The 12,743-nt window shown below is 45.3% G+C and overlaps 1 protein-coding gene across 3 annotated transcripts in view; it reads left to right on the top strand.

The window, feature by feature from the left end:
* Positions 1–12,264, top strand: part of stxbp5a (syntaxin binding protein 5a (tomosyn)) — a 136,011-nt gene extending 123,747 nt beyond the window's left edge. Inside the window, exons 20-27 of one of the 3 annotated variants that reach the window (XM_070542813.1) lie at positions 3,371–3,424; positions 5,630–5,680; positions 8,247–8,528; positions 8,633–8,999; positions 11,004–11,169; positions 11,268–11,379; positions 11,465–11,685; positions 12,088–12,264. In XM_070542813.1, coding sequence (XP_070398914.1) covers positions 3,371–3,424; positions 5,630–5,680; positions 8,247–8,528; positions 8,633–8,999; positions 11,004–11,169; positions 11,268–11,379; positions 11,465–11,685; positions 12,088–12,129 — 1,295 coding nt within the window. In that variant the 3' untranslated portion in view covers positions 12,130–12,264. The remainder of the gene's footprint in view (positions 1–3,370; positions 3,425–5,629; positions 5,681–8,246; positions 8,529–8,632; positions 9,000–11,003; positions 11,170–11,267; positions 11,380–11,464; positions 11,686–12,087) is intronic. The other 2 variants (XM_070542816.1, XM_054747924.2) reach the window with 2 other exon arrangements.
* Positions 12,265–12,743: the final 479 nt, after the last annotated feature.

Raw genomic sequence — 12,743 nt, 5'->3', positions numbered from 1 at the left:
AAAACAGAAAACAAAAAAATAATGGGACACAACAACAATACTACAAGATCAAGCTATCACTGCTTCAACTTGATGAAGAAATATATAATCAACGTTGTTTAACTGAACAATCACAAGATAATAAATCACAGTGCATTAAGTGCCAACGACAGCCTTAAGACATGTGTTGAACGTGCCCAAGCCCATACTTATGAGAGCACCATGTGAGCACCTGTGTGTGTACACGCGCTTGTTTATGTAAGGCTTCTCTATAGGAGCGTCCAACAGAGAGTGTGAGGAGCCACAGATCTGCCCCCCAAAGATGTTTAGGAGACGGAGGGAGCTCCAAGTCCCAGAGATCCAGACGCTGCCCCATAACACAGGAACCCCAAGGAGACTGCAACCAGAAAGGCCCCCGCCCCCCTCGAGAGGAACAGAGGATTGCCCCGGGGGGCCACAACCAACAGCCGACAGAGTCCCGGGAGATATCGGCGGCAAGCCCACAGGCCTGCCCACAGCCTCCCACCCCCTAGCCGGCCAAGCCCGGGACCCAGGGGCGACCACCCCAACCGGGGACCCAGCAGAGCCCAGGGACCCAGACCCCACCAGGCAGCTACTGGGATTGGTCAGGCAGATGCCGAAAATCTTAAATTAAATAAAAATGTATGCTGCCAGGGAGAAGGCAGAAACATGCAGCAGTGCCTGACTCGGGTTCAGGGGCCTCAGGTAGACTCTGCTGTCCCATCACAGGGGAGGGGGAAGTCCAGGAGGGGGAGGACCCAACCTTACCTGGATGTCATATGTCTTTTATAATCCGGAAGCTGTGCAAATGCAGGGATGGGCATAGATATTCTGCTGGGGTGGGGGTGGGTTGGTGCCCTCGGGCTCAGTGAGGCTCTGTGATGCTGCTGCTTTGGGCCCTGGCAAGATGGGCTGGGGTCTCCATGCCCTGGGTGGCATTTTGACAACAGAGGTGCCTATTGGGGCCAGTAGGGGAGCTGGCTCCCTGGAGGGCTAAGCCCAACCAGCCATTCCTCCCCATCCCCACACATTTCTCTCCTCCTGCTCCCTCACATCATCACACAAACATACACATAGGACCTTGGGGGTGGACAAGTCAGGGGGTGCGGGTATGGACCCCATTTCTGCATTCCTGTGGCAGCCTGCCCCCCAATTTTATCTGCACCTTAAACACTTCCACCAACGACATTCCACGCAAACACACACTTAGGGCCTTGGGAGTGAGCACATTCAACGGCACTTGTCAGGGGGATTTCTCAGCCTCATCCCTAGTGCCGGTGCCCACTTCCAATTTTAAACTGCACTTAGACACAGAGGGCTGTGGGTGCAAGTGGGGTGGTGTGGTGGCATCAGCTGGCATAGGCCAGACGATGCCCGCTCACCACAGCCATGGAATACACCTCATCAACACTCACTAACACTATATTGGAGCAGGCGGAGGGAGACTAGGGTCTCAGCACACCTCTGTTGTCACTTGGCTTCCTGGGGCTGGAGGCTAGGAGGCAGATCTGGTCGTCTGGTTGGGGTCTGGGGTGGTGGGTTGCTGTGCTCGGCACTGGGCGGGGGAGCCTCCTCATCAGCACCCCAGCAGAAAGGGTCGAACTCTGGTACCCGGTGATGGTTGTACCCCATGTGCAGCAGTACCGGGACCAGAGTGAATAGGGTGTGTATGGGGAGCATGAGTGGGTGTCCGGCATGCATTTTTGTAAGTCTTTGGTTGTATGTGTGTGTGTGAGCATGAGGGAGGGAGTGTGTGACTGTGTTTGTGTATGACTGTGTATGTCAGGTGGGGCCTTTGACTCCCCCCTTCTCCTGGGACTTTTTTTGATGATATAGATCTTCGTCTCCCCTCCCCTTCCACACCTGGTGTGGAGTGCGGTGCCTTGGTCTGCCTGGGTCGTGGCTCCCTGGTCAGGGGGTTTAAGATTTTTGGCTTAGGGTCATTGTCATGTTGGAAGTAAAACCTTCGGTCCAGTCTGAGGTCCTGAGCACTCTGGAGAAGGTTGTTGTCCAGGATAGCTCTGTATTTGGCCACATTCATTGTTCCCTCGAACGCAGCCAGTCGTCCTGTCGCTGCAGCTGAAGAACATGATGCTGCCACCACCATGCTTCACTGTGGGGACTGTATTGGACAAGTGATGAGCAGTGCTTGGTTTTCTCCACACATACTGCTTAGAATTCAGGCCAAAAAGTTCAATCTTGGTCTCATCCTTCTACAACTTTCTTCCATGTCCTGACTGCATCTCTGGAGCTCAGCCACACTGATCTTTGGGTTCTTCTTTACCTCTCTTACCAAGGCTCTTCTCCCCCAGTAGCTCAATTTGGCCAGACGGCCTGCTCTAGGAAGGGTTCTGGTCGTCCCAAACGTCTTCCAGATCTGTGCCTTGCCACAGTTCTGTCTCTGAGCTCTTCCGGCAGTTCCTTTGACCTCATGATTCTCATTTGCTCTGACATGCATTCTGAGCTGTAAGGCCTTATATAGACAGGTGTAGTTTTCCTAATCAAGTCCAATCAGTGTAATCAAACACAGCTGGACTCCAATGAAGGTGTAGGACCATCTCAAGGATGATCAGAAGAAATGGAAAGCACCTGACTTAAATATGAGTGTCACAGCAAAGGGTCTGAATACTTAGGACCATGTGATGCTTCTTATTTTTAAATAAATCTACATACATTTCTAGAATTCTGTGTTTTTCTGACAATATGGGGTGCTGTGTGTGCATGAATGAGGAAAACATGAATTTAATCATTTTTTACCAAATGGCTGCAATATAACAGAGTGAAGCATTGACGGGGGCCTGAATACGTCCCATACCTATTGTACCAAATAATTTAATCTCATTTGTTTACCTTTTATAGAAGTAATAACAGCTGATGTTGGACTTTAAAGTGCTTGAAAACAGATTCATCTTGGTATGGGTAACTTGTCATGAGCATTGCTAAAAACAAAAGAAACATTTTAAAAAGGTCAGATAGAAACAAAAGAAACATTTTAAAAAGGTCAGATAGAAATCAGATCTCCAAGTGTGCTTGCTGCCTCTTTGGTGTGTTCTTGCTGTGTTTAGTTTCAAATTCCATCTTTCAGTTCTTTTTAAAACACAGAAAAGGTTTAATTACCTGCAGCGTTTCGTTTGCGGCTGCAAATATCAACTGTCATCTGGTTTGATTGACTTTGATCTAATATGTTAAGCAGAAATATGCTGCATCACAACACCATTTACCATTTCTCTTGCACGTATCAAGAACATCAATATTTTAGCTTCATTAAGAAAAAAGGTATCGGTTTTTATGTAGTAAAAAAGAAAAAAAAGGTGTTTCTAACTGTACATTTACTGTACTTTACTCCTCCTCCCCCTGACACTTCCAAAAGTGTTGTTGTCACACAGCAATCTTCAACAGTTCTACAATGGAGGTGGTAGAGGAGGTAAGATTGGCCCAAAATGTCCATGAGGCTCTGATGGAGACAGATGTGGTCCATATTTGGTGCCCCTGTTTGCTTTTCCCCTTTTTGTGGTGAAGAAACTGTCCCTGTCCTTTGTGTCTGTCACCACAACAGCCACAGTGCAAGGATCTTAAATAATGAGCTAAAGTTTTATGTAACTCAAGGTTAGCCTTTGTTCCTCTTTCTTTTGGTTTCCTGTGTAATAAATTGAAGTTGTTTATTATTTAAAACCACAGCATGCTCTTACTTGATGTTTAAGGACAAAATAAACATGCATAGAAAAAAAACAAGTTGCTGGAGCAGAGGCTAACCTGGGAGGAAGGTGGGATTGCAGCTGCCTTTAGAATCCTTAGCTGTCTGCTACACAAACTGCATGCTACATGTATGTAGCACATATGTCAGATATTGTTTTTTGTGTCCTGATCGTCTGTAAAATGGTTTAAAGCCACAAGGCAACTCATCTGTCTAAATATGTCTTCATGCACCTCCTCCTCTGTGTTGACCAAGAACAGAAATAAACTCTTGTCACAAGGCTTGACTAGCCAGGCAATCTTGTTAAAGGTGCAATAAGTAAAAAAATTTACCTTGAAATAAACACAGAAATATCTAACAGCTCAATAATGTTGGAAGGAAGTTTACTGTCAAACAAATTTCCTTTCCAGTTTTTCCTCTTTTTTAAAACGCTAAATAGGTATGTTGTCATTGTTTACAATTTTTCCTGCCTCCATACTTCCTGGTTCCAGTCTGCAACGCTACCAAACACCGGCCGGCAAAGAGCAGTGGCATTGTGGACGGAATAGAAGACCTTAAAAGAAGCAGCCCAAAAGTTATTTATGTACCCCAAGAAGCCACGGCATCTTTTTGTTTTACTGTAGAATCGGGTAAAGAGGGCTTGAAGCTAATATTGTGCAAACAATGCTAACAGTGAATTAGAAGCAAATAGTTGGCGCAAACTAATTTTTTTAAATTACCAACAACTCTCATACAGAGAAATGTATTTATCCACTTATCAACTTACTGTGTATGACTCATTTTCACTTGTCATCTAAAACAGTGGCGTCCCCCCCACACACACACCCTTCCCCAATTGATCTAGAATCTTCTTGCAGCAATTTGTAACTGGCAACAAAACTCACAAAGGCGAGTGAGGGAGTGGCTGAGAGTGCACACTTGTTTTGATACATGTACTGCAGTACCTACGTTTGACCACCGGACTTTATTCTGATTTATTGCACCTTTAAATTCTGCTTTTAGGTGATTAAAGTTATCAGTAATATAAAACAGTGCAGAAGTTGTGTTTATCTTTCCGCATTAGAAGCCAACCAACAGTAGAAAGTAATTGACAGTTTCTTTGACTAGCATGGAAACCATATGCAGGATATTTAACATAAATGCATTAAAAAAAAAGGTTGGGGCTGGCTGACAGTAAGCTCCAGATGCTGAATGAGTCATATGGTGATGAATATTCATATTAGACTCATGGATCTTGAACTAAATGTGCTTTTAATCCAGCTTGTGCCATAAAATAAAGTTTTGGTTCATTTTCAATGTAGTGATTTGATTTACTATCACTTTTTCCTTATGCCAAACATTTCTGTTATACAGAACTGATGCAAACTGCTGCCTTAGCTAAACTTCTCAGTAGAGGATGTATTGTACAGAGTTCATGATAAGTCTGTTTGTATTGTGTCTTCTTTCTCCTGCAGACAGATAAATGATCTCTGGGATCCTTTTTTCATAATGCAGAAAAGTGCTATTTAACAGGGGTTACAATTACTGGAGCCTACTTTAACCATCTTTTCTTGATGTCACTGTCTTCTTCCATATCTGGTGTTACCTAAAGTCTTTGTTCTTGCTGCATGCTCTTTTGGCATGAAGGACCTAAGTGGCTGTGCAGTTTTGGTCTGTCTCACCAGTCATCTTTAGTTTTTAAAACTGTTCTGCAACCCATATATGACATTTTGTGTTTTGCCTGTTGCAGCATGCCAACACCTGCAGGGTTGCCTCTCTGTTCTGTAAAGCATTTTGGTTCCTCGGGTCCAAAACGACCAATCCCTTTCTGCTGTTTACCCCAAAAGTTTTAGCTCTGTGCACAGTCCTTGTCCAGTGCTGGCTACTTGGCTTTGCATGGTGCCGTCTGTTAGCTTAGACGTGTGTTTGTAAAGAGGGATGTTCTCTTTTTTCCAGCAAAGATGTCACGGAAATTAAGCTTGCCTACTGAGCTAAAGCCAGACTTGGGTAAGCCTTGACTTCGTGTCTCCAAACAGTTTATTTAAAAGGGGAAAAAATGGCGTTTGTTTTTTTTTACTTCTCTGACTGGACCTCACCACATGCCATTGGTCCAATTTCATCTGGCTTTTAGTCTCAAAATTGGCAAGCTGTGCAAATGTTCTTCTGAGTCTGCATGAGTTGAAAGTAGCACTGATCTGATTTGAGATCTGAACTTTACTGAGCTGATTCAAAGTCCAGTTTGATATAAATTCCCACTTGAAAAAAGTTTAGACCTGTGTATGTAGAACCTCAGATTCAGGAGGAGCAATGTGGTTTTCGTCCTGGCCGTGGAACACTGGACCAGCTCTATACCCTTAGGGGGATCCTGGAGTATGCGTGGCAATTTGCCCAACCAGTCGACATGTGCTTTGTGGATTTGGAGAAGGCGTTTGACCACGCCCCTCGGGGGGCCCTGTGGGGGGTACTCCGGGAGTATGGGGTACCAGGCCCTCTGATACGGGCTGTTAGGTCCTTGTATGACCGGTGTCAGAGCTTGGTCCGCGTTGCCGGCAGTAAGTCGGGCTCGTTCCCAGTGAGAGTTGGACTCCACCAAGGCTGCCCTTTGTCACCGATTCTGTTCATAAACTTTATGGACAGGATTTCTAGGCGCAGCCAAGGTGTGGAGGGCATCCGTTTTGGTGGCCAGAGGATCAGGTCTCTGCTTTTTGCAGATGATGTGGTCCTGTTGGCTTCATCAGAACGTGATCTTCAGCTTTCGCTGGAGAGGTTCGCAGCCGAGTGTGAAGCAGCTGGGATGAGAATCAGATCCTCTAAATCCGAGACCATAGTCTTGATTCAGAAAGGGGTAGAATGCCTTCTCCGGGTCAGGGATGAGGTCCTGCCCCAAGTGGAGGAGTTTAAGTATCTCGGGGTCTTGTTCACGAGTGAGGGAACACTGGAGCGTGAGATCGATAGGCAGATTGGTGCTGCGTCTGCAGTGATGAGGGCGTTGTACCTGTCTGTCGTGGTGAAGAGAGAGCTGAGTCAGAAGGCGAAGCTCTCGATTTACCGGTCGATCTACGTTCCTACCCTCACCTATGGTCATGAGCTTTGGGTAGTGACCGAAAGAACGAGATCGCGGATACAAGCTGCAGAAATTTGTTTTCTCCGAAGAGTGACTGGGCTCTCCCTTAGAGATAGGGTGAGAAGCTTGGTCATTCGGGAGAGACTCGGAGTAGACCCGCTGCTCCTCCACATCGAGAGGAGCCAGTTGAGGTGGCTCGGGCATCTGGTCAGGATGCCTCCTGGATGCCTCCCTGGTGAGGTTTTCCGGGCACGTCCAACCGGGAGGAGACCTAAAGGTAGACCCAGGACACGGTGGAGGGACTATGTCTCTCACCTGGCCATGGAACGCCTTGGGATTCCCCCGGAGGAGCTGGCCCAAGTGGCTGGGGAGAGGGAAGTCTGGGCCTCTCTGCTTAGGCTACTGCCCCGCGACCCGACTCCGGATAAGCGGATGAAAATGGATGGATGGATCAATTTCCCACTGGGATTAATAAAGTATTTTTGAATAGAATTGAATAGGATGCGTATGGTCTTTAGTGGGTGTTTTGAAAGAGGTCAGTGGTGCTAAGCTAATCTTTGCACACACCCCTCACTCTAACCCCTTCTGTCCACCAGAGCCGTCAGCAGCACGTCATAGCTGCTGATAGGAACCGCTGTGGTCAACAGAACCTTTTCCACTGGAGCCGTCAGCAGCCGTCAGCAGCGCGAGTCGGCCGCGTCTCAGGAGCAGCATGTCGCGGCCTTTACGCGCCGGTTCTATTTTCTATGCGTGACGCCTCTGAAACGGGTCAAGTTCGACATTTTGGGGGAAGGAAAGACAGGAAATTGGACGCGGAAACGGAGCGAAGCTCCCGAGATTTTCAGAATAAAGAAACGTACTTCCTTCCGGTTGCTTTATTTTTTAAAAAGTTACTAACTGTGCGGCCCCGTGAGAAGTTATCACCTAGCTAGCGGTCTCCTTTGTTTTTCAGGTCCGTATTGGCGATTATAAAATGGACAGAAGATAAAACACAAACCATGTTGTAGTTTTCTCCTGCTTGTTCTTGTTGTGTTTACTGACGAAGTCACTCGTGTGACTTCGTGCTCTGTCGGTGACAGCTGCTCCCCTGCTGCTTCGCGTCTCGTGGGAAGGGCCAAGCAGCAGCTTACGCGAGCAAGACGTGCTGCTGCAGTAACGTGCTGCTGACGGCTGTGGTGGAAAGAAGAGTTTAAGCTTCCTGTAACTTTTGCAGCTTTCTGTTTCTAATCTGTGTTCTTTCTGATTTTTCTTCTTTTCTTTCGTATCAATTCTTTGAATTTTAGGATGTTTCTTTTTGTAGATGTGCAAAACTTTCTTTTAAAGTAACAGAAAGGTTGAAGTAAAGTTCCGGTGCCAAGACATTCAAGTCCAGACAATATATGCATTTTTACTCCAGTGGACAACTTTATTAATCCAAAAACAAAATCTTAGTTTTTCTATTTATTTTTATGTGTTTTTTTAATTCTGTGCTTCCCAGGTGCTTTACCTCTCTTTGTTTTCCTCCTATTGTCCTCCTGTCCGTGTGCCCGCCACGGGGTGCTAACCCATTAGACCACCGGGACAACTCTTTTAGCCGCTCGCGCTCCTCCAGCGTCACCAGCATCGACAAGGAAGCGCGGGAAGCAGTCAGCTCCTTCCACTTCTGTGAGGGGTTCGCCCGGAAGGGAGATAGCACCTTGACACCCTGCCTTTATGTGGGCACCTCCCTGGGAACTTTGCTGGTCTTGGCTCTCACGTTGCCACCAGCTGGGGAGCAGCGGCAACTGCAGCCGGTTATTATTTCACCAACAGGTGTGTGTGGAGGAAGTAGTAGAAATAGGCTGAGGGGCAGCTGAAGAAATAAATATCTCTGTGCAAAGTTGGAATAAATATAAAATGTTTTGTTCCATTGCCAGGTGTGTTGGTGCGGCTGAAAGGGAGTATCATGCGGATGGCTTTCCTGGACTCCACAGGCATCCTGCTGACATCTGCATTTGAACCATGGTTCGAACCCAACGTCACAGCGGATGAAGAGAGAGAAAAGGTCCGCAAGCGTCGACCCGTCTCCGTGTCGCCCTCCACCACCCAGGACTTCAACGAGAGCCAGTTCGCTGTGGTGTGCTCTGAGAAACAGGCCAAAGTCATTTCCCTCCCCTCCCAGACCTGCATCTATAAGCACAGCATCACAGAGACCTCCTTCATTCTACGGGCTGACATCGTGCAGATGAACCCAGGCGTGTGCGTGGCTTGCTTTTGTGCCAACGGCCACATAATGACCCTCAGGTAAGAAACGGTTTAGGGTCAGAAATAAAAGCGGTGATGTAAAAACTTCCGTGGATGAATATTTACTATGGATTAACTTTTGGCGTCAACCTGATTCAGGTTAGCTGCCATAGCTAATCGATTTTAGTAAATGCAAATGTGGCTGGAAATCTTGAGACATCAGTGTGACATTGCTTTTCAGTATTATTGAATACATGTGTCTGCAGCACGATTAGACACTCATTTATATAGTTTATCAGCAAAGAAAGTAGATTTGGGGGTGACTTGCTCTTTAAGACAGGGGCGGGGTTTACAGGTGGCTACTTGGGCTTAGGCCATCGTTGTTTTCTCAATGGCCCTCAATCTAAATTTTTCTTTTGCGAGTGGAAAAACATACTTATATAGACACACACACACACACACACACACACACACACACACACACACACACACACACACACACACACACCTGTTAAGTTGTTTAACCTTTAGAATTTAAAACAAATCATTTGGTGTCGATTCAAATCTGAGAAACAAAAACATGACAAATTCCATCTTGCTTCGTTTATTTATTTTTTATCCTTTTTTTTTACTGAAACAATGCCAAAGTTGAAGGATTCTAAAAGTATTATTGATTTGTTTAATTTTAAAATTGATTCTGGATTTTTATGCTGTCACCATTGGTTACCATGAAAATAATGCAGCACTTTTTAAAACCCTTCTGGTTCTGTGAGAGTTCACGGAGTGGCACAGCGTTGCTGAAGCCGTCAATGTTGAGTTCTTCAGAGTGATCTGTGGCGGATATAAAAAAATTATCTGATCAAGATTTGATCCCCAGACTCCCAGGTGAAAGTCACGCATGCTAATCAGTCAGCCAAACGGAGATCTTCCTTGTCCAAGTAGCCAGGGCGCATGGTCAATCGGGTCACAGTGACAGGACACACACACACACACACTGTCACAGACGCATGACATGACATTCTCAGCAGCAGCACTGCAGGTGCTCTCCATGTTCAACATGTGTGTAAGCCAGGTCCTTAGTTAACTTAAAGTTGCGCACATTTTTCCACTAAGTTTTCTTTCATAAATCCCAAAGTTTGCGTGGAAAGTTGCTTACGCAGTTTTCCGACCCCGTTTTGTGTGTAAGCTAGCTTTATAAATGAGGCCCCTGCTATTCACAACAAATCCACTAGAAAACTTTTAAATGATTTGAAACATTTAAGTAATTTTGCAAATTACTGTAGGAAATCCACAGTTGTATAGCAGGTAACTCTATCAGTGAGAAACAGAAATGAAAAACGTCTTTTATTGAATACAAAATGCATAATTTTCTGTGTTTTTTTTTGAGGCATTAAGATTCTGTATTTAAAACTGAGCAAGATATTTTACTCATTTTCTACCAAATTGGGACAAATAGTTTATGACTGTGTTCCCTTTTGCCTAACTTAAAAATCAAAAACACAGAATATAAACATTTCGTTTTAAGGGTCAAGTTGATGTGGTGGTCCTCTTTTTGCTGTTTCACAGGTGAGATGGTAAAAGTGAATCTGAACCTAAACCAACCATTTGCCACCAAAACTCAAACCCAATTCTCTAGCGGGTTGTGATTTTGTTGGCAGTGAGGCAGGCACACACACACACACGCACACACACACACGCACACACGCACACACACACACGCGCGTGCGCGCACAGCAGGTTGATTTTCCTGCAGTGTGTGACGCGGTATAATTGAAAGAGGCTGTATTAGTGTGTTTGTCCTCATCAATCCTTATTTCCCAGCAGTGACAGATCATGTATCCATACGGGTGTCTGACAAAGCAAAGCTGTCCAGCTGTCTCCTTGTCAGTGTGCATTTCTGTGTGAACATGGACGTGTTTGTCTACCCTGAGATCTGTTCTCAGAGCTGTGGAAGATTAGAAGATGTAGCATGTTTGGGGGAATCGTTCATCACGATTAAAACCTGAAAGCCCAGCTTCTCAGTCAATAACTAAATCCTCCGTTCTGTGCCTCCTGTCCACCCAGTGTGCCGGGACTGAGACCGCTCATGGATGTCAACTACCTACCTTTGACGGACATGCGAATAGCCAGGACGTTCTGCTTCACCAACTTGGGCCAGGCCATGTACCTGTGCTCCCCTACTGAGATCCAGAGGATCACGTACAGTCAGGAGACATGTGAAAACTTACAGGTGAGTTATCCTGTGACACGCCTCACATGTGCACGACAGAGCTGCTGCAGATCTAATGGACCTGCTTAGTGATACAGAAGCATGTGTTGATGTTTCAGGAGATGCTGGGTGAACTTTTTACTCCAGTGGAGACACCAGAAGCACCCAACAGAGGCTTCTTCAAAGGCCTGTTTGGAGGAGGAGCTCAGTCGCTGGACAGAGAGGAGCTATGTATGCTGGAGTTGCTTGTGAGATCAGTTTTAGTTTAGTTAGTTGTGCCCTACGGGTGTGACCATGTGTTTTCTGTATCGCTCAGTTGGTGAGCTAGCAGCTGGAAAAGCGTCCCGGAGTCTGGCCCAGCACATTCCTGGCCCTGGCGGTATCGAAGGGATGAAGGGGGCTGCATCAGGAGTGGTGGGAGAGCTGGCTCGTGCTCGGATAGCGTTGGATGAAAGAGGACAGAAGCTGGGAGAACTGGAGGAGAGAACGGCTGCCATGATGGCCAGTGCTGACTCTTTCTCCAAACACGCCCACGATGTAAGAGAATATTTAAAACGTTCTGGAGAAAAATGTGTTGAACAAGACGTTTTGTTCTCCTTCATCAATTTTCTTTTTGATTTAAAATGTTGCTAATGATTCATTATTAATAATAACATCAAACACAATGAAGGATAAAATTGTAGTCAGAAGGGAAAATGCTACTTTAGTGATGTTTACAGCTACAGTATGGTGCTCTTACAGTAATCCATAATTTAAACCTTTATCAAATAAAAAAGGGAAAACGAACATAATGATCGCAACATATTACTTACTGACAGTCTCTGTCCACTAGAGGGCAGTATAGAGCTGCAGGGATTCTCTCGGTGGTGACTCGATTAACAAACTAATTAGCTGTGTTATAATAAACAACCCTCTCACCTCCACCTTCTCCGTTTGTAGATGATGCTGAAGTGTAAAGACAAAAAATGGTACCAGTTCTGAGAATTGACTGAGGCGGAGGCCGTTAGAGCTCTGGAGACTGATTTGATTGACCTTCCATCGGCTCATCTGGACTCAATGTGACTCCCATCCATCCGTCTGTTCATCCAGATGTCCCTCCAAGCCGTCCTCACTGTCACACTTGGGATTTTCTTCCCCAGCACAATGTCGAATACTGTTTTTACCTCAGCCTGAGAGTGGAACTGAGGGGTGGATGGACATCCTCAGAGAGAAGAAATGTTTTATTTTTTTGTCATTCTTTTTTTAATGTTCATGTCTGTTTCTGTTCAGCCTCCGTGGTAGCAGATTGGCCCGAGCACCCGGAGATTCCTCATTCTCATTTTTGCCAAAATATCCTTTAAAGTCACCACTCTGTACCTTTATGGCCAATATTCAAACTAATATGGCTGAGAATATCTAATGAAGTGACGAAGAATTGTTATGATAGACAATGATTTACCTGAATCAGTATATATATATATATATATATATATATATATATATATATATATATATATATATATATATATATATATATATATATATGTACACACACACACACACATATATATATATATATATATGTATGTGTGTGTGTGTGTGTGTGTGTGTATACT

The sequence above is a fragment of the Nothobranchius furzeri genome, chromosome 2 (assembly GCF_043380555.1).
Source record: "Nothobranchius furzeri strain GRZ-AD chromosome 2, NfurGRZ-RIMD1, whole genome shotgun sequence".
Classification (NCBI taxonomy): Eukaryota; Metazoa; Chordata; class Actinopteri; order Cyprinodontiformes; family Nothobranchiidae; genus Nothobranchius; species Nothobranchius furzeri.
Note: the sequence above shows the minus strand (reverse complement) of the source record. Positions and strands in the feature narration are given on the sequence as shown.